At 46.7% G+C, this 22,063-nt stretch overlaps 1 protein-coding gene across 1 annotated transcript in view; it reads left to right on the top strand.

The window, feature by feature from the left end:
- CDH9 (cadherin 9) overlaps positions 1 to 22,063 on the top strand; it is a 123,386-nt gene that overhangs the window by 69,596 nt on the left and 31,727 nt on the right. The window contains exon 3 of the mRNA XM_064160826.1: positions 1,580 to 1,874. Within this exon, the coding sequence (XP_064016896.1) occupies positions 1,580 to 1,874 (295 nt within the window). The remainder of the gene's footprint in view (positions 1 to 1,579; positions 1,875 to 22,063) is intronic.

Here is a 22,063-nt window from a genome sequence, read left to right as displayed (position 1 = left end):
ATCTCAATTATCACATCACATAAAAATTCAGTTTCACAGAACTGGAGAGGCAGGCTAATTGGAGAGGCACAGTTTTCCTGTGTGGGGATAGAAATAAAGAGGTTGAGAGAATATTTATCAAGATGCCCATGTTTATACAATATACATTGTCACAGAAATAGCTCATTGTCACTGCCAGAACCAGTGCCTTTGTCCCTGGTGATCCTCAGGAAGTGATGCCCCATTCAGTCTGTTCTTGAACACCTTCAATTGTCCAGCCCTGTGCAATCAACGAGACCATGGCACTAAGTGTCTCATCCAGGCTTTGCTTCAACACCCCCAGGGGTGGTGACTCCTCCACCTCCCTGGGCAGCCCATTCCAATGCCAATCACTCTCTCTGACAACAACTTCCTCCTAACATCCAGCCTAGACCTCCCCTGTCACAACTTGAGACTGTGACCTCTTGTTCTATTGCTGCTTGCCTGGCAGAAGAGACCAACCCCACCTGGTTGCAGCCTCCCTTCAGGGAGTTGTAGACAGCAATGAGGTCAGCCCTGAGCCTCCTCTTCTGCAGGCTGCACACCCCCAGCTCCCTCAGCCTCTCCTCACAGGGCTGTGTTCCAGGCCTCTCACCAGCTTTGTCACCCTTCTCTGGACACCTTCCAGCACCTCAACATCTCTCTTGAATTGAGGAGCCCAGAACTGGACACTTATTCCTAATGTCCTTGTACCTTTTTTCTTCCATGTTATCACAAGGAAATTGGTTGCCTTACCAGCAATCAATAAATGGGCAGATAAATGTCATTTTGGATATACAAGCTCAACACTCTCTGTCATCTTCAAAAAGAACACTTCTGGTATCACAGAATCACAGAAGTTTAGGGGCTGGAAGGAACCTGGAAAGGTCATCTAGCCCAACCCCCTGATCATTTAGAGAGTGATTGGCATTGGAATGGGCTGCCCAGGGAGGTGGTGGAGTCACTGTCCCTGGAGATGTTGCAGCAAAGCCTGGATGAGGCACTTAGTGCTATGGTCTGGTTGATTGGATAGGGCTGGGTGTTAGGTTGGGCTGGGTGAGCTTGGAGGTCTCTTCCAACCTGGCTGATTCTATGATTAGTGCCATGGTCTGGATGATTGGCTAAGGCTGGGTGCTAGGTTGGACTGGATGAGCTTGGAGGTCTCTTCCAATCTGCTTTATTCTATGATAAGCCTGGGTGGGGCACTTAGTGCCATGGTCTGGTTCATTGGCTAAAGCTGGGTGCTAGGTTGGACTGGATGAGCTTGGAGGTCTCTTCCAACCTGCTTGATTCTATGATTCAGACTATTTAAAGTAATACCTTTACATTTGCTTTAAGCTGGTCACATCAAATACTACTTCACTATCTCCTGTGTCTCCCTGAGTTTGTTTAGAGCTGCATTTTGTGTATGGCTGAGTCTCAAATCTCCATTTTTTTCTCCCCCAAACAGTGAACCAGAAGATAACTACTACTGACCCCAATTGCAGTCCAAATTGTACAGGCCTATTATGTATGCTGAATTATGTGGGCTGCAATAACAATACATATATTTATAGAATTCTTCTTTTCTGCCTCCCTGAAGCTACACACTGACCAAGATAAAGGAGATGGAAATTTAAAATACATATTAACAGGAGATGGTGCTGGCAGTCTCTTCGTTATAGATGAAAATACAGGAGACATCCACGCCGCAAAGAAATTGGACAGAGAAGAGAAGTCCCTCTACGTGCTACGTGCCAAGGCTATAGACAGGAAAACTGGGAGACAAGTGGAGCCAGAGTCTGAATTTATCATTAAAATCCATGACATCAATGACAATGAGCCCAAATTCACCAAGGACGTCTACACCGCCACCGTTCCGGAGATGTCTGCAGTTGGTAGGTTAAAAACTTCTCCTTCTTTATGTCAGTGGAGTGCAGGGGTTTGGGGGGGCTTATAAGTAATTTATTGTTTGAGATACTGAACACCAGCTTCTGTCAATATTCATAGAGCAGGGGGTTGGGTTTTTTATTTTGAGCTAGTAATGGATCATAAATTATTTGTTTCTGCTTTGGTTTCAACTTTGTTCAATTTGTAATCCTTTCTTTTTCTCCTTTGTAATCCTTTTTTTTTCTCCTTTGTAATCCTTTCTTTTTCTCCTTTATAATCCTTTTTTCCTTTATAATCCTTTCTTTTGCTCCTTTGTAATCCTTTCTTTTGCTCCTTTGTAATCCTTTCTTTTTCTCCTTTATAATCCTTTTTTCCTTTATAATCCTTTCTTTTTCTCCTTTGTAATCCTTTCTTTTTCTCCTTTGTAATCCTTTCATTCTCTCCTTTGTAATCCTTTCTTTTTCTCCTTTATAAACCTTTTTTCTCCTTTATAAACCTTTTTTCTCCTTTATAATCCTTTCTTTTTCTCCTTTGTAATCCTTTCATTCTCTCCTTTGTAATCCTTTCTTTTTCTCCTTTGTAATCCTTTCTTTTTCTCCTTTATAATCCTTTTTTCTCCTTTATAATCCTTTCTTTTTCTCCTTTGTAATCCTTTCTTTTTCTCCTTTGTAATCCTTTCTTTTTCTCTTTTACAATCTCAATTCAAGAGAGATGTTGAGGCGCTGGAACATGTCCAGAGAAGGGTGACAAAGCTGGTGAGGGGCCTGGAACACAAAGCCTATGAGGAGAGGCTGAGGGAGCTGGGGGTGTGCAGCCTGCAGAAGAGGAAGCTCAGGGCAGAGCTCATTGCTGTCTACAACTCCCTGAAGGGAGGCTGTAGCCAGGTGGAGTTGGGCTCTTCGGCCAAGCAATCAGCAACAGAACAAGGGGACACAGTCTCAAGTTGTGCCAGGGAAGGTCTGGGCTGGGTGTTAGGAGGAAGTTGTTGTCAGAGAGAGTGATTGGCATTGGAATGGGCTGCCCAGGGAGGTGGTGGAGTCCCCATCCCTGGAGGTGTTGAAGCAAAGCCTGGATGAGGCACTTAGTGCCATGGTCTAGTTGACTGGATAGATCTGGATGCTAGGTTGGCCTGGATGATCTTGGAGGTCTCTTCCAACTTGGTTGATTCTATGATTCTATGATCAAAGCTCCTCTTTCCACTTTTAATCCCACCCAAACTAGAAAGGGATGTAGCACACAGGGTGCTTACCTTATCAGTTACTACACAGTGTTGCTGTAGCTGAGAGCATCACTTGGGTCAAACGTGGCCTCTTTGCATTCGTAAAGTGTCATTGAGCAAACCTCTCTGTACCAAGTTTAAGCACCTAAGTATATGAATCAGTTCATCTACCAAGGTGATGCATTACTCCTGCTAACACCTGCAGATTACTCTTGCCAGTCTCTTGGGTGCTTGGTTTGAAATCTTTTATAGCATTTTTGTCTCTATTTCTATTTCTATTCTTGTCTTCTCTATTTTCTGGTTGTTTTTGTTGTTGTTTTTGTCATTTTTCTCTTTCATCTTTTCTCCTTCCCTTTTCTCTTTTCTTTCCTCTATTCTTTTCATCTTCTATTTTCATATCTTTTATTTTCTTTTATTTACTTTCCCTTTTTTATCTTTTCTTTTCCTTTTCTTTTCTTTTCTTTTCTTTTCTTTTCTTTTCTTTTCTTTTCTTTTCTTTTCTTTTCTTTTCTTTTCTTTTCTTTTCTTTTCCTTTTCTTTTCTTTTCTTTTCTTTTCTTTTCTTTTCTTTTCTTTTCTTTTCTTTTCTTTTCTTTTCTTTTCTTTTCTCTCTTCTCTTTTCCTCTCTTCCCTTTTTTTCTCATTTTCCTTCTTTCCTCTTGCCTACCTCTTTCTTTCTTTCTTTCTTTCTTTCTTTCTTTCTTTCTTTCTTTCTTTCTTTCTTTCTTTCTTTCTTTCTTTCTTTCTTTCTTTCTCTTTCTTTCTTTCTCTCTTTCTTTCTCTCTCTCGCTCTCTTTCTCTCTCTCTTTCTCTCTTTCTCTCTTTCTCTCTTTCTCTCTTTCTCTCTTTCTCTCTTTCTCTCTTTTCTCGCTCTCTTTCTCTTTCTCTTTCACTTTCTTTCTTTCTCTCTCTTTCTTTCTCTTTCTTTCTTCCTTTCTTTCTCTCTCTTTCTTTTTCTCTCTTTCTTTTTTCTTTCACTCTTTCTTTCTCTTTCTGTTTTCTCTCTCTTTTTCTCTTTGTCTCTTTCTTTCTCTCTTTCTCTATTTCCTTCTTTCTTTCTTTCTTTCTTTCTTTCTTTCTTTCTTTCTTTCTTTCTTTCTTTCTTTCTTTCTTTCTTTCTTTCTTTCTATTTCTTTCCTGTTAGCTATTTTGTGTTATTTCTATTTTTAACTTTATTTCTGTATTATTCTTTCACAGTATTTCTTCATTCTATGGTGAGGTTGGGTTTTACTTTTTTTTTTGGAGGAAGGAGGAGGGGTTTGATTTGGTTTTTTTTTCTATTCCCCTTTGGTTTTGGTTTATTGGTTTTTTTTGTTTTTCCCATGGACCTGTCTCTGGGATTCTATAATATACCAAACTCCTTCCTTCAACAAACAACTCCTTCTGTTTAGAAGGAATATTTTCCTTCCTAAATAAAAACTTGCAGCTACTCACAATTGCAATGCTTCAAAGTAAAAAATGTGGAGTGACAGTAGAAGATGGGTGAAAAAAATATATAGCATTAAAGGAAAACAATTCTCTGAGCTTGGTTCAAATAATATCAAGCAATAGCTTGATATAATCAGAAGTTATCATGATTACCTAAGTGCTCCACTCCTTTAAAGCACAGAGAGTCTCTCTGATGAGGAAGCATAAAAGGCATAGACTATGGCAAAAAATAATGTCAGGTAAATCCTCAAGAGTTATTTACTTATCAGAAATTACTCTAATGGCTTGCAAAATCAGCCCTGGGTGATGGCATTGATGAAGAGAGACAATAAAAGACCAATCAACACTTGTGACTAATATGTATCTTTTCAAAATGCCATCCGGAGGCTAATCATTGTCTCTGAAAGCAGCAGCAGAATGACAACAGGCTCTAGTTTGGAACCCTCTTTTATAAGCCTGAGAAGGGAATACCTACACTGATGTGGATAGTGCAAAGAGTCCAGGAATGGTTCTTTTAATGACAGGTGGAAAACAGACAGAAATCCTTTCTGGCTGGAGTTTGCTTTGCTGATCAACTTAGAATCATAGAATCAGAAACATAGAATCGGTCAGGGTTGGAAGGGACCACAAGGAGCAGCCACTTCCAACCCCCTTGCCATGACCAGGGACACCCTACCCTAGAGCAGGCTGCACACAGCCTCAGCCAGCCTGGCCTTAAGCACCTCCAGCCATGGGGCCTCAACCACCTCCCTGGGCAACCCATTCCAGCCTCTCACCACTCTCATGCCCAACAACTTCCTCCTCACCTCCACTCTCACTCTCCCCACCTCCAGCTTTGCTCCATTCCTCCTAGTCCTATCAATCCCTCCCCTCCCCAGGACACTACCTCTCCCTCCCCAGCTTTTTTGTAGCCCTCTTCAGATCCTGAAAGACCACAAGAAGGTCACCTGGGAGCCTCCTCTTCTGCATCCTGCACAGCCCCAACTCTTTCAGTCTGTGCTCACAGCAGAGCTGCTGCAGCCCTCTCAGCATCCTCCTGGCCCAGCTCTGGACACACTCTAGCGCGTCCACATCCTTCTAGTAATGAGGCTCTTACTTGAAAATCTTACTTGTAATCTTGCTTGAAAGTAAAAATGTGACAGTGCACCTGTCATATTTAATTGGAAATGTATTTGTAAGGAAGAAACTCTGAAGGAATAGGTAGAATGGGGGGGGAAAAGTATGATGTCCGTGTTTAACCTTAGCACTCACTCCGACCTCATTAGAGAATCACAGACTCACAGAATGTCTTAGATTGGAAAAGAGCTTCAAGCTCATCGAGTCCAATCATCAGTTTCACACTGACAAGTCCTTGACTAAATCAAATCCCTCAGCACAACATCTCATCACTAGGAATTGCTATGCTTGGAGAGGACCACCAGGATCAGCCAATCCAACCTTCGCCCCAGCAGCCTTCATCACTAGACCACAGCCTCAAGTGCCACAGCCACTCTCCTTCATGTACATCTCCTCTGGGGATGGTGACTCCACCACCTCCCTGGGCAGCCTGTTCCAGTGCCTGACCACTTGCTCAGGAAATAACTTCCTCCCAACATCCAACCTAAACCTCCCCTGATGCAACTTGAGGCCATTTCCTCTTGTCCTATCATTAGTGCTTTGGGAGAAGAGACCAGTTCCAGCCTCACTACAACCTCCTTCTAGGTAGCTGTAGAGGGCAATAAGGTCCCCTCTCAGCCTCCTCTTCTCCAGACTAAATGCCCCCAGCTCCCTCAGATGCTCATCATAGGCCATTTTTGCCAGCCCTCTCCCCAGCCTTGTTGCCCTTCTCTGCACCCACTCCAGAAGCATGAATAAATGAGAACAGAAAATGATCCAATGCCTTGGCACTGCCTGAGAAATGTTAAGTCTATGAATTGTCTATAATTGATGAAGATGATGATAGTTTAAGTACCATTATGTACATTAAGCTGAAAAAGTGTCCATAAAGGACCTAGGTGAAGGTGAGTTCTGCTGAGAAGAGAGAGGATAAGGATTTAAACAGTAAGAGAAGCCCCTTAGCTTCCAATGTGAGAGCAAAAGAAAATAGAATGTGAGTTACTCTTTGCTCTCTTTAGTTGATGTTTGAATCTGGGGATATAAAACCTGCACTGGAATGGCAATTCTTAGCTTTGGATTTTGAAATTCTCCAGAGTACAGGAAGGCTGTGGAGGGACTGGGAGCCTTTCTGCAACAAGGACAAGGAGAAGTGGGTTTAGACTGGCAGAAGGGAGATTGAAAGTCAATGTTAGGAGGAAGTTGTTTGCAGTGAGGGTGGTGAGACACTGGCACAGGTTGCCCAGGGAGGTTGTGGCTGCTCCCTCTCTGCAAGTGTTCAAGGCCAGGCTGCATGATGCCTTGAGCAATCTGCTCTAGTGGGAGATGTTCCTGCCTATGTCAGGGGGTTGGAACTGGCTGAGCTTTGAGCTTCCTTCCAACCCAAACCATTCCATGTTTCTCTGTCCACTAAACCTTGGCTTACATGAGTAGAATCTATGACCCAAGTATTTTTCCAACTGCTGATAAACAAAACTAAGATAAAAATGAATCCAAGCTCAGCTTGCATCTCATTGTGAGTGCTGCAGGATACAAATAAAGCTACTAAGGAATGTTTTAAGCAGGAAGTTAGCAATGAGTTGAATGTCCTGCGGAGTTCAACCCCTTTTGACACCTGGGTCAGTGTTATTCCATCCTCCTGTGCTTGCCTTTAATGAGTAAGTCTTCACTTTTTTTATCCACTTTAACAACTGTAGCATGCAGCTGATAAGTATTTCTCAACAGACTTTCCATCTCTGAACTGATCCTATTAAGAGAAGCTATAACACCTAATTTAACTAAGCACTCATTTCTTCATGCTTAACTCCCACTTTCCAGATTTTATGGATCTAATCAAAGGCATCTCCTGGTTCAGAGCTTCTACATAATAAGGTCTGTACAATGCAGAAGTGTGAATGGTTAAAGCTAAAATGTATAATATTTTTTTCCCCTATTAAATCACTTTTATTGCTCATACAGTCAGAATAAATGGGTTTCCCTTTAGCTGAACAGTGAGGTTTGATGGACTGACAGTATAGATGAAACACAGATGTAGCCATTTCCATCTCGTGCACAAAAGATTGCAGCATAAGCCCCCAAAATAGAATCATAGAATCAACCAGGTTGGAAGAGACCTCTAAGATCATCTAGTCCAACTTAACACCCAGCCCTAGCCAATCAGCCAGACCATAGAATCATAGAATCATAGAATCAAGCAGGTAGGAAGAGACCTCTAAGATCATCCAGTCCAACCTAGCACCCAGCCCTAGCCAGTCAGCCAGACCATGGCACTAAGTGCCTCAGCCAGGCTTTGCTTCAACACCTCCAGGGACAGCAACTCCACCACCTCCCTGGGCAGCCCATTCCAATGCCAATCACTCTCTCTGCCAACAACTTCCTCCTAACATCCAGCCTAGACCTGCCCTGGCACAGCTTAAGGCCACTGCAGGCCTTTGCAAACAGTCTCTCTTCATCCTTTCTATAGCCCACTTTGGGTACTGGAAGGTCACTATTAGATCTCCCTGGAGTTTTCTCTTCTCCAGGCTGAACACCCCCAGCTCCCTCAGCCTGTCCTCATAGCAGAGATGCTTCAAACCTCTGTTCATTTTGAACCCACTCCATCAACTCCATGTCCTTCCTATATTGAGTGCTCCAGAGCTGGACACAGCACTCCAGGTGAGGTCTCATCAGAGCCAAGCCAAGTGGCAGAATCCCCTCTCTGAATCTGCTGGCAGCACTACTTTTGTTGCAGCCCAGGATGTGATTAGACTTCTGGGCTGGAATCATTTAGACTGCACTCTGCTGTCTAGTTGTAATTACATCACATTTTTAGCATGACTTAAACACATGTTTTCTGAAGATCAGTTTGTTATGTTGTGTAGGAAACTCCAGCAAGGAGAAGTAGGTCTTGTGGTAAAAAAGAAACCAAGAGCAAAAACAACAAACAAACAAAAACTGCACTGAGTGCAGTCATCATGTTTTCTATTTTGGAAGTTGCTTACAGTAAGCATTAATCTCCAGATGTGTGTAAATGACTAAGGAGAGGCAGCTCTCATCTGTCATGCTTCAGCAGGAAATAATTATAGTTTCTCCTCTGCATATTTTCTTTGCTTTCAGATGCTTAGCTTTATATCAGAACAACCCAAAAGCTATCAACTCCTCTTTCAACTTCACCCCAAGCTTGTGAGAATCACTTTGCTACCTTTGCAAGATTCCAGGATGATAATCATAGAATCATAGAATCAATCAAGTTGGAAGAGACTTCCAAGATCAACCAGTCCAACCTAGTACCCAGCCCTGGCCAATCAACCAGACCATGGCACTAAGTGCCTCATCCAGGCTTTGCTTCAATACCTCCAGGGACACTGACTCCACCACCTCCCTGGGCAGCCCATTCCAATGCCAATCACTCTCTCTGACAACAACTTCTTCCTAACACCCAGCCTAGACCTCCCCTGGCACAACTTGAGACTGTGTCCCCTTCTTCTGTTGCTGCTTGCCTGGCAGAAGAGACCAACCCCACCTGGCTACAGCCTCCCTTCAGGGAGTTGTAGACAGCAATGAGGTCTGCCCTGAGCCTCCTCTTCTGCAGGCTGCACACCCCCAGCTCCCTCAGCCTCTCCTCACAGGGCTCTGTTCCAGACTCCTCCCCAGCTTCATCACCCTTCTCTGGACACCTTCCATCACCTCAGCATCTCTCTTGAATTGAGCCCAGAACTGGACACAGCACTCAAGGTGTGGCCTGAGCAGTGCTGAGTACAGGGGCAGAAGAACCTCCCTTGTCTTGCTGGCCACACTGCTCCTGAGCCAGCCCAGGATGCCATTGGCTCTCTTGGCCACCTGGGCACACTGCTGCCTCATCTTCACATACTCTCTATCAGCACCCTCAGCTCCCTCTCTGCCTGGCTGCTCTCAGTCACTCAGTCCCCAGCCTGTAGTGCTGTTTGGGGTTGTTATGACCAAAGTGCAGAACCCTGCACTTGGCCTTATTCAATCTCATCCCATTGGCCTCTGCCCACCCATCCAGCCTGGTCAGGTCCCTCTGCAGGGCTCTCCTACCTTCCAACAACTCCACACCTGCTCCTAGCTTGGTGTCATCTCCAAACTTACTGCTGCTGGACTCAATCCCCTCACCCAGATCATCAATAAAGATATTGAACGTTAAGATATACTTGCTTTGAGATGAATTATTGAGTTAGCTTTAAGAGAAAGATCTATTTCAACTAAATATTTGATCTGCAGGTTTCATATTTTATATTCTGCAGTTAAAATCCAGCAGCAGAATTCCTTTTAGTCAAGCTAAACACCATGTCAGAAATGTAGGAGCTGGAGTATGTCTTCAATTGCTGTTTGCCACTATAACTCAAAGCCTTTCTAAGCATCAGTAGGATGCTCTCTTTTGTTGAATGTCATATTTTAGTCCTTTTAAAATGCATCCCCTTTGATATTTGGGGGGAGGGGGGAAATAACCACATCCTTCCCATAAAATAAGGAGGAAAATAGGAAGAGAGAGTTGGATAAAATAAGAGTCAAATACTTCACAATAAGCCATCAAGGTTAATAATGTAATATTAAGTAATTGTAGTATGTATTATAGTTTGTGTCTTGTCAGAGAGAGTGATTGGCATTGGAATGGGCTGCCCAGGGAGGTGGTGGAGTTGTTGCCCCTGGAGGTGTTGAAGCAAAGCCTGGATGAGGCACTTAGTGCCATGGTCTGGTTGATTGACCAGGGCTGGGTGCTAGGTTGGACTGGATGAGCTTGGAGATCTCTTCCATCCTGGTTAATTCTATGATTCTCTCTGCTGCTGGTTGTGCTGTCTTATGCCTTACTGATAGAATCATAGAATGGTTTAGGTTGGAAGTGACCTCAAAGATCATCCAGTTCCAACCCCCTGCCACAGACAGGCAGGGACACCTCCCACTAGAACAGGTTGCTCAAGGCCTCATCCAGCCTGGCCTTGAACACCTCCAGGGAGGGAGCAGCCACATCCTCCCTGGGCAACCTGTGCCAGTGTCTCATCACCCTCAGTGCAAACAACTTCTTCCTAACATCTAGTTCAAATCTCTCCTCATCCAATTTAAACCCATTCTTCTTTATCTTGTCATTACAAGACCTTGTCAATAGTCCCTCCCCAGCCCTCACATAGCCCCCTTGAGATACTGGAAAGCCACTTCAAGGTGTCCTCAAAGCCTTTTCTTCTCCAGGTTGCAAATCCCCAACTCTTGTAGCCTGCCCTAGTAGGAGAGCTGGAATATTCTAGTCTAGTCTAAATATTCTATTCTAGTCTAAATATTCTATTCTATATGAGCCTATCCTCATGACAGAGCTGCTGCAGGCCTCTGAGAATCTTGGTGGCCTCCCCTGGACTTGCTCCAACAGCTCCATGTCCTGCTTGTGTTGGGGGCTCCAAGTCTGTACACAACATTCCAGGTGGAGTCTCACTTTTTTCTCTTGAAACATTCCAGACATGAAGATGGAGCACAGAGCCAAAGCTGCCAACTCTCACCCTTAGAAAGGAAACAGAGGGACAGGGATCTGCTGAAGAGGGTCCAGTGGAGGGCTAAGAGAATGATGAGGGGACAGGAGGGCATCGCTTATGAAGAGAGGCTGAGGGACCTGGGGCTGCTTAGTCTGGAGAAAAGAAGGATTAAAGGGGATTTGATAAATGTTTATAAGTATCTGAGGGCTGCCAGGAGTGTGGGGACAGGCTCTGCTCACTGCTCCCTGGCATAGGACAAGGAGCAATGGGTGTAAGCTGCAGCAAAAGAGGTTCTGCCTCAACACAAGGGGGAAACTTCTTTACTGTGAGGGTCATAGAGCACTGGCACAGGCTGCCCAGAGAGGTTGTGGAGTCTCCTTCTCCGAAGCCTTTCAAGGCCTGTCTGGATGTGTTTCTCTGTGATCTGTGTTAGGATTGTCCTGCTCTGTCAGGGAGGTTGGACTTGATGATCTCCTTGGGTCCCTTCCAACCTCTAGCACCCTGTGAGCCTGTGAAACAAGTGCTGGAGCTCCAGCAGCTGACCTGCCATGGGAGGCAGCTGTGACTCCACACAGCTGATCCATTCCTTTATGCTCTCTAAACTCACCACAGTCAGAAAACGAGTTACTAAGATAATTACCTCCCACATTATGGCTTTACTGGTTGCTCCTTCAACACATTGATTTCATTAGCAGCTAATCCCAGTTGGAACCACCTCACCATATGCATAGCAGATCCAAGCCCAGAAACGTGGCACCAGTGTTTCACCTGCAGTTTAAATGGAGATTTGTAGGTTAGTTTTGTGATGAAGTGTTTTCTTTTGGACCTGTTTGCTTGTTTGTTCTGAGTTGGTTTTGAACACAGCTTGCAGAGCCTTGTTCTGCCTAAAATGAAGTGCGTTTCCTAATTGTGGGTGTGTGCAGCACATCCAAGGGTGCGATAGAAGCTTTCTAAGCTGCAGCTCATTTATTATGGACAGCAGATAGCTTTGTACTGCACCTCTTTAGTCACTGAGCAACCTAAAAGCTAGTCTGCATTAGCACTTGAAAGCATCTCCCCTAGGAGGAGAGCCTGAGAGCCCTGGGGCTGTTTAGTCTGGAGCAGAGAAGGCTGAGAGGGGATCTGAGCAATGTCTCTCACTAGCTGAGGGGTGGGGGTCAAGTGGAGGGGGCCAAGTTCTTTTCACTGGTCAACAGCAATAAGCCAAGGAGCAATGGATGCAAACTGGAGCAGAGAAGGTTTCATAGAAACATAGAATCAAGGAGGTTGGAAGAGACCTCCAAGCTCATCCAGTCCAATCTAGCACCCAGCCCTGGCCAATCAACCAGACCATGGCACTAAGTGCCTCAGCCAGGCTTTGCTTCAACACCTCCAGGGACAGCGACTCCACCACCTCCCTGGGCAGCCCATTCCAATGCCAATCACTCTCTCTGGCAGGAACTTCCTCCTAACATCCAGCCTAGACCTCCCCTGGCACAACTTGAGACTGTCCCCTTCTTCTGTTGCTGCTTGCCTGGCAGAAGAGACCAACCCCACCTGGCTACAGCCTCCCTTCAGGTAGCTGCAGACAGCAATGAGGTCTGCCCTGAGCCTCCTCTTCTGCAGGCTGCACACCCCCAGCTCCCTCAGCCTCTCCTCACAGGGCTCTGCTCCAGGCTCCTCCCCAGCTTCATCACCCTTCTCTGGACACCTTCCAGCACCTCAACATCTCTCTTGAATTGAGGAGCCCAGAACTGGACACAGCACTCAAGGTGTGGCCTGAGCAGTGCTGAGCACAGGGGCAGAAGAACCTCGCTTGTCCTGCTGGCCACACTGCTCCTGAGCCAGCCCAGGATGCCATTGGCTCTCTTGGCCACCTTGGCACACTGCTGCCTCATCTTCATCTCCTCTCTACCAGCAGCCCCAGGTCCTTCTCTGCCTGGCTGCTCTCAGCCACTCTGTCCCCAGCCTGTAGTGCTGCTTGTATGGATGCATTACATTCACTTGCAAAAAAACCTTCCACCTTGCACAACATTTCAGGCAAAGACAGAGCAGTTTTGCCACATTGCATCTTTCTATGTGGTGAGAAAATCTTTAGCAAATGTTTTCTTTCTGACAACACAGTCTAAAATATGAGTTCATTTCTGTCATAGAAATGAAAACGCTGAAATCACACCGAGAGGAAACTGGACACAGGGGCAGAAGAACCTCCCTTTGCCTGCTGGCCACACTGCTCCTGAGCCAGCCCAGGATGCCATTGGCTCTCTGCCTCAGTTCTAATTTAAATTCCTAGAGACTCAAATATAATGAGGACTCCAGAATTGGATGTAGCTCTCCAGGTGAGGTCTCAGCAGAGTGAAGAGGCAGAATCACCTCTCTGGCTCTGCTGGCCACTCTTCTTTTGATGCAGCCCAGGATATTATTTTCTATCTGTTTGTAATGAGATGGAGTGCAAGGGAAAGGAAAAGGTGGTGTGAGGTTGATGGCAGTGCCCTTAGAATTTCATTTCTGCCTTCAGAAGGGGCATCTCCATAAAAGGTTTGTCTGAAAACAGCCCTTGGAGCCATGACTCCTGAGCAACCTACTCTCTTCTGTAGGCTTAGAATCAGAGAATCAGGCAGGGTTAGAAGGGACCACAAGGAGCAGACAGTTCCAATCTCCCTGCCATGCCCAGGGACACCCTGGTCAGGCTGGCCAGAGCCTCATCCAGCTTGGCCTCAAACACCTCCAGCCATGGGGCCTCAACCACCTCCCTGGGCAACCCATTCCAGCCTCTCACCACTCTCATGCTCAACATCTTCCTCCTCACCTCCACCCTGACTCTCCTCACTTCCAGCTTTGCTCCATTCCCCCCCCAGTCCTGCCACTCCCTGACAGCCTAAAAAGTCCCTCCTCAGCTTTTTTGTAGCCCCCTTCAGATGCTGGAAGGCCACAAGAAGGTCACCTGGGAGCCTCCTCTTCTCCAGCCTGCACAGCAATTGACTGAACAGGCTGTTAGCTGAACCAAATCCCTCACTTGGCCTCCAGAGGTTTTCCATCTCTCTCCCAAATCTTTTCAAGCTTGCAAAGGAATCCACTTCTAAAATCTCCTTTCCATGAATGAAGTTGCTGAACAGCAGATTGTCCTTGTGCTCAGAGGCAGGAAGCAAGCACAAGAGCTTTTCCTTTAGGGAGATAAAGTCCTTCCTGCCTCTCCACTTACTCCAGCTGCTCTTCTATTTCTGAACGTGAAGCAGTTGAGTAGAGCTCACTCTTAACCAGGGCTAGAAGCAAACACACCAAAAGGTCTCTGTAAAAATCACAACTCTTCAACAATTGCTGAGTTGGGCAAAAGTTGAAGAGGGGCAACAAAAAAATGGAAGTGGAGCTGTGTGGTATTTTGAAACAGGTCTTGGGGCAACATTTTCAGGCCTTTTAGTTCTAACTTGCTTCTTGAAACCCTTCTGTGAGAAGGGCAATGTCTAAACCCAAGCAATGGATTTGTCCTTTGAGACACTAAGCCAACTAAATAGCTCTGGGAAAGAGGGGTTGAGAATGTGTCATAAGGAAAGAGAGAGAGGGGAAGAGGGGAAGAGGGAAAAGGAGTAAGATAGAGGGGGAAAGAGAGAGAAAGAGAGAGGAAAAGGGTGAAAGAGAATGAGAGGGAGAGAGAGATGAGAGGAAGGGAAGGAAAGGAAGGAGAAAGAGGGAGGGAGGAAAAAGGAGGAAGAAAGAGGGTAAAAGAGAAAGAGAGAGGGGAAGAGAAAAAGGGAGAAAAAGGGAGGGAGGAAAAAGGAGTAAGAAAGAGAGAGAAAGAGAGAGTAAAAGAAAAAAGGGAGAAAGAGAATGAGAGAGAGCGAGATGAGAGGAAGGGAAGGAAAGGAAGGAGGAAAAGGGGGGAGGGAGGAAAAAGAAGTAAGAAAGAGGAGAAAAGAGAAAGAGAGAGGAAAAGAGAAAAAGGGAGAAAGAGGGAGGGAAAAGGGGTAAGAAAGAGGGAAAAGGAGAAAGAGAGAGGAGAAGAGAAAAAGGGAGAAAGGGGGAGGAAAAAAAGGTGTAAGAAAGAGGGAAAAAAGAGAAAAAGAGGAAAAGAGAAAAGGGAAGAAAGAATGAGAGAGAGAGCAAGATGAGAGAAAGGGAAGGAAGGGAAGGAGGAGAAAGGGAGGGAGGAAAAAGGAGTAAGAAAGGGAAAAAGAGAGAGAAAGAGAGAGGAAAAGAGAAAAAGGGAGAAAGAGAATGCGAGAGAGGAAGGGAAGGAACAGAAGGAGGAGAAAGAGGGAGGGAGGAAAAAGGAGTAAGAAAGAGGGAAAAAGAGAGAGAAAATGAGAAAAAGGGAGAAAGAGAATGAGAGAGATGAGAGGAAGAGAAGCTGGGGAAGGAGGGGAAGAAGGAGAAGGAGGGGAGAGAAGGGAAGGGGAAAGGAAGGGGAGGGGAAAGGAAGGGGAGGGGAAAGGAAGGTGGAAAGGAAGGGGAAAGAGGACGAGAAAGGAGAAGGGGAGGAGGAAGAAGAAGGGGAGGGGAGGAAAGGGAAGGGGAGGGGAAGGGAGAGGTGGGGCAGGGGAAAGGGAAGGAGAAGGGGAAAGGAAAGGGGAAGTGAAATAGAACACCTATCTCTTAGGAGCTCAGAGTTTTAGTCCCCATCCTGAAATGGGAAGGACTTGCTGGTTGGGTTGGATTGAAGTTGAGTGTTTCACAGAACAGTGATGTTATTGCTGCTGAGACTGCTCCTGCAGTCATTGTCACAGCTTCTCTCTCATCTTTCACACCAGTTTGCTCGTGTAGTGTCTCTGATCTTGGCTGGCTACCAGATGCCCACTTAGCTGCTCTCTAATTCCTCCCCCTCTACAGGACATGGGGAGAAAATAAGATGGAAAAGCTCAGGGGTTGAAATAAATACAGGGATGTCACTTACCAATTACCATTAAGGGCAAAACAGACTTGGCTGGGGAAAATGAATGTAATTTATTACCCATTAAACATAGAGTGGGATGGTGAGGAACAAAGAATAAAGCTAAAACACCCAACCCCCCTTCCCCACCCAATTCTTCCCAGGCTTTAATTCACTCCTTCATTTTCTCCTCCTGTTGACACCTGTGGAATTAACTCTGAAAGCTTCTCCTTTCTAACCTAATAGCCTAATTTGTGCTTTAAACCACTCTGCCTTCTGCAGCCAAGTGCAGGTAAAAGGCTGCTTGTGAGGTGATCTAGACTATAGATAAACAAATCAATGAGAACCTCCACGTTCTGTGGGTACCACTCAGGGGGAGGAGGATGACAGGGCACAGCTGTCATTAATTAGAAGGATGTAACTTAGTTTTGCCTCATAGCTAATTACTTCATAATTAGCACCGAGTGGCTTTATTCCATTGCCTTTCTGGGTTCTATTTCAGACCAAAAGTGAACAGAAGTGGTTTTCCCTCATATCAAAATGCTGCCTGCAGTTTGTGAGGATCCTCCCTTGTGACACAGCAGGCTGCTGGCAGAGAAGAGAGAGAACTTCCTTCTCACAAGGAATTTTCTGAGGGTACAGTTTTGTTAATTAATTTTCAAGAAGAGCTTTGCTGAGGACACACCACGAGTGTCCTGGCACTCCCTAACAGCCTTAAAAGTCCCTCCCCAGCCTTTTTGTACCCCCCTTCAGACACTGAAAGGCCACAGGAAGGCCACCTGGGAGCCTCCTCTTCTCCAGCCTGCACAGCCCCAACTCTTTCACTCTGTGCTCACAGCAGAGCTGCTGCAGCCCTCTGAGCATCCTCCTGGCCCTGCTCTGGACACTCTCCAGCATCTACACAGCCCTCTTGTCATAGGGGCTCCAGAACTGGATGCAGTACTCCAGGTGGGGTCTCAGCAGAGCAGAACAGAGCAGAGCAGAGGGGGAGAATCACCTCCCTCCACCTGCTGGCCACACTTCTGCTGCTGCAGCCCAGGTTCTGCTTGGCTTTCTGGGCTGCAAGTGCACACTGCTGGCTCCTGTTGAGCTTCTCCTCCAGCAGCACCCCCAGGTCCCTCTCCTCAGAGCTGCTCTCCAGCCACTCACTGCCCAGCCTGGATTGGTTCTTCGCTTTGCCTTGACCCAGCTGCAGGACCTTGCACTTGGCTGTGTTGAACCTCCTGAGGCTGGCTTGTGCCCACCTCTGCAGCCTGTCCAGCTCCCTCTGGGTGGATCCCTGCCCTCCAGCCTGGCTGCTGCACCACACAGCTTGGTGTGGTCAGCAAACTTGCTGAGGCTGCACTCAGTGCCTCTGTCCATGGCACCCACAAAGATGTTGAACAAGACTGGTCCCAGGACTGATCCTTGTGGGATTCCATTTGTCACTGGCCTCCTCTTGGGCATGGAGCCATTGACAGGCACTCTTTGGGTGCAGCCACGAGCCAGTTCTTTATCCATGTTGTGGTCCAAAGGTTATCCAGTCCAACCTCCTCTGCAGTAAGCAGGGGCATCCTCAACTAGATCAGGTTGCCCAGAGCCCTCTCCAGCCTCACAGGGTATTCAAGAGATATTCAAGGTGAGGCTGGAGAGGGCTCTGGGCAATCTGAACTAGTCAAGGATGTCTCTGCAGACTGCAGACAGAGTTGGACTTTGGAGACCTCTTCCAACCCAGACCTTTCTGTGATTCCATGATCTCCAGGGATTGGGCCTCAACCACCTCCTTGGGCAGTCTGTTCCAGTGTTCCACCACCTTCATAGTGCAGAACTTATTCACTTGTTCCTAATATCCAATCTCAATCTGCTCTGCTCTAACTTGAAGCCATTGCCCTCATTCTATCCCTGCAGGCCTTTGCAAACAGTATCTCTCCATCCTTCTTGTAGCCCTCTTCAGGTACTGGGAGGCTGCTATTAGGTCTCCTTGAAGCCTTTTCTTCTCCAGTTTGCAGCTGAGCTTGGCACATGAATGACTTCTAACTTCTTAAGCAGGCAAAAAGTACTCTGGATTGCTCACAGCAAAAATGCTCTTCAGAGCTTGAGAGATTGCCCAACTTCTTGAGTTACCTGTTCCAGTGTTTCACCACTTTCATGGTGCAGAACTTGTTCCTAATATCCAAGCTCAGTCTGCTCTGCTCTAATTTGAAGCCATTGCCCTCATCCTATCCCTGCAAGCCTTTGCAAATTGTATCACAGTATATCAGAGTATCAGAGTATCACCAAGGTTGAAAGAGACCTCATAGAGCATCGAGTCCAACCCTTTACCACAGAGCTCAAGGCCAGACCATGGCACCAAGTGCCACGTCCAGTCCTGCCTTGAACAGCTCCAGGGACGGCGACTCCACCACCTCCCCGGGCAGCCCATTCCAGTGTCCAGTGACTCTCTCAGGGAAGAACTTTCTCCTCACCTCCAGCCTAAATTTCCCCTGGCATAGCTTGAGGCTGTGTCCTCTCGTTCTGGTGCTGGCCACCTGAGAGAAGAGAGCAACCTCCTCCTGGCCACAACCTCCCCTCAGGTAGTTGTAGACAGCAGCAAGGTCTCCCCTGAGCCTCCTCCTCTCCAGGCTAATAGTCTCTCTCCATCCTTCTCATAGCCCTCCTCAGGTACTGGAAGGTTGTTATTAGCTCTCCTCAGAGCCTTTTCTTCTCCAGCTTGAAGCTGAGCTTGGCACATGGATGACCTCTAACTGCTTAAACAGGCAAGAAGTAGTCTGGATTGCTCGCAGCAAAAATGCTCTTCAGAGTTTGAGAGATTGTGACAAAACATTTTTACAAGTCAGTTCTGCTGGGTTGGTGCAGAGGAAGAAGAATTCCTCCCCTCTTGTCACGCTGCTCAGATAACCTGAAACAAGAGGCAATTGTTACTATTATGTAGGTAAAATTATTCAGTGCAAAGCAGCATTTCAGAGTACCAGAGAAGAGATGCATTTAACAGGACCTAAATACAGCTACTCTCCATAAATCTCTTTTGATTGGATTCCTACTTTCCCCCATCCATCTTATGCACTTGAAGAGTGACAGTAGTGATGATTCACTTAAATTCCATTAGTCACAGGTAAATGAGCACCCTCTGAATTTATAGCCAAGCCAGGTACTTGACTGCAGGTTATCTGGGTGAGCTTCCATTTAGAGACACTGAAGGTGTCTTGCAGCCCAGAGAAGCCAACCAGAGCCTGGGCTGCAGCAAGAGAAGTGGAGAATGTGAGGAGGAAGTTGTTGAGCATGAGAGTGGTGAGAGGCTGGAAATGAGTTGCCCAGGGAGGTGGTTGAGGCTCCATGGCTGGAGGTGTTTAAGGCCAGGCTGGCTGAGGCTGTGTGCAGCCTGCTCTAGGGTAGGGTGTCCCTGGGCATGGCAGGGGAGTTGGAACTGGCTGATCCTTGTGGTTCTTTCCAACCCTTACTGATTCTATGATTCCCTGGAGGTGTTTGAGGCCAGGCTGTCTGAGGCTGTGTGCAGCCTGCTCTAGGGTAGGGTGTCCCTGGGCATGGCAGGGGGGTTGGAACTGTCTGCTCCTTGTGGTCCCTTCCAACCCTGACTGATTCTATGATTCTAAGTGTGAGCAGCAGGGCAGAGGAAGTGATCCTCTCCCTCTACTCTGCACTGGTGAGACCCCACCTGGATACTGCATCCAGTTCTGGAGCATCTATTACAAGAGAGATATGGAGGTGTTGGAAGGTGTCCAGAGGCCACAAGGATGAGCAGAGGGCTGGAGCTGCTTTGCTTTGAGGAGAGACTGAGAGAGTTGGGGCTGTTCAGTGTGGAGAGAAGAAGGCTCCAAGGTGACCTTATTGTGGCCTTTCAATATCTGAAGGGGGCTACAAGAAAGCTGGGGAGGGACTTTTTAGGCTGTCAGGTGGTGTTAAGCCTGGGGAGAATGGAGCAAAGCTAAAAATGAGTAGATTCAGACAGACTGGATATTATGAAGAAGTTCTTCAGCATGAGAGTGGTGAGACACTGGAAAGGGTTGCCCAGGGAGGTGTTTTGAAGCCTCATCCCTGGAGGTGTTTAAGGCCAGGCTGAATGAGGCTCTGGACAGCCTGATCTAGTTTGAGGTGTCCCTGCCCTTGGCAGGGTGGTTGGAACTGGCTGCTCCTCGTGGTCCCTTCCAACCCTGACTGATTCTATGATTCTAAGGGGAAGAAAAAAAGATGTAGGAAATGTTCTGGAACACAAACCCTGTGAGGAGAGGCTGAGGGAGCTGGGGGTGTGCAGCCTGGAGAAGAGGAGGCTCAGGGCAGACCTCATTGCTGTCTACAACTCCCTGAAGGGAGGCTGTAGCCAGTTGGGGTTGGTCTCTTCTCCCAAGCACCCAGCAACAGAACAAGGGGACACAGTCTCAAGTTGTGCCAAGGCAGGTCTGGGCTGGATATTCTTGGCAGAGAGAGTGATTGGCATTGGAATGAACTGCCCAGGGAGGTGGTGGAGTCACCATCCCTGGAGGTGTTTAAAAGGAGACTGGATGGGGCACTCAGTGCCATGGTCTGGTTGATTGGCCAGGGCTGGGTGCTAGGTTGGACTGAATGATCTTGGAGGTCTCTTCCAACCTGCTTGATTCTATGATTCTATGATTGTTATCAATTAAGTGGACAGTGCTCACTAAACCTTTCACACATAAGGAAAGTGAGATGCCTTAAAAATAACCAGCCAGAAATAGGCTAAAGAGCCTCCTCTCAGGCAACTTTCTCCCCTTGGCAAGAAGATAAGGACTTTTACACAGCCAGCTATTGGGCTGCCTCCCTTTATGCAGACATTTGTCAGCTCTGGATTGTGTTAGCAAAATGTATCCTGACACCTTGAAAATTGCTTAGAAATAAATGTACTTGCAGAAGAGTTTTGTCATTTCTGATATCTAACAAGGAAGGCTTTAAAGAAGCTTTTGTTTGCTTCTCATCCATAAATCACAGCTTAGAGTGCTCTTGATTCCATATATAATCATAGAATCAAGCAGGTTGGAAGAGACCTCCAAGCTCAGACAGTCCAACCTAGCACCCAGCCCTAGACAATCAACCAGACCATTGCACTAAGTGCCTCATCGAGGCTTTGCTTCAACACCTCCAGGGACAGTGACTCCACCACCTCCCTGGGCAGCCCATTCCAATGCCAATCACTCTCTCTGCCAACAACTTCCTCCTAACACCCAGCCTAGATCTCCCCTGGCACAACTTGAGGCTGTGTCCCCTTCTTCTGCTGCTGGTTGCCTGGCAGAAGAGCTCAACCCCACCTGGCTACAGCCTCCCTTCAGGTAGCTGCAGACAGCAATGAGCTCTGCCCTGAGCCTCCTCTTCTGCAGGCTGCACACCCCCAGCTCCCTCAGCCTCTCCTCATTGTGGGCCTAAGTCATTTCCATACAAAATAGCTGAATGCTGGAAGCAGGGGGAGGGAGGAGGGGAAAGTAGTTATTGTTTAGTGACCACTGTTTGCCAACCAGATGGATAATTTAGATGAAGAAGGAAAAGAAATCAAAGCATCAAGTATGAAGAGATGACTTTTGTTGTTCAGGCTGGCTTCATCTATTTGCAGGTTGATATCCAAGCAGAAAATTAACCTGGAGAAATTGGCATTAATTTTAATTGACTAAGATAGATTTTGGAACCATAATGGTACTTTTCACTCAGGCTGCTGCTTATCAGTTTGAACAGAGGTCAAGTTACTAGCACAGAATCAGAGAATCACAGACTCACAGAATGTCTTAGATTGGAAAAGATCTTCAAGCTCAGCAAGTCCAATCATTACTTTCACACTGACAAGCCCTTGACCAAACCAAACCCCTCAGCACAACATCTCATCACTGGGAATTGCTATGCTTGGGAAGGACCACCAGGATCAGCCAGTCCAACCTTCATCCCAGCAGCCTTCATCACTGCACCATAGCCTCAAGCACCACAGCCACTCTCCTTATAAACACCTCCAGGGATGGTGACTCCACCACCTCCCTGGGCAGCCTGCTCCAGTGCCTGATCACCTGCTCAGGAAAGAGCTTCCTCCCAACAGCCAACCTAAACCTCCCCTGATGCAACTTGAGGCCATTTCCTCTTGTCCTATCATTAGTACTTCAGAAGAGATCAGCTGCAGCCTCACCAAAACCTCCTTTTAGGTAGTTGTAGAGGACAATAAGTTCCC

Source organism: Pogoniulus pusillus, chromosome 21, assembly GCF_015220805.1.
Source record: "Pogoniulus pusillus isolate bPogPus1 chromosome 21, bPogPus1.pri, whole genome shotgun sequence".
Taxonomy (NCBI): domain Eukaryota; kingdom Metazoa; phylum Chordata; class Aves; order Piciformes; family Lybiidae; genus Pogoniulus; species Pogoniulus pusillus.
Note: the sequence above shows the minus strand (reverse complement) of the source record. Positions and strands in the feature narration are given on the sequence as shown.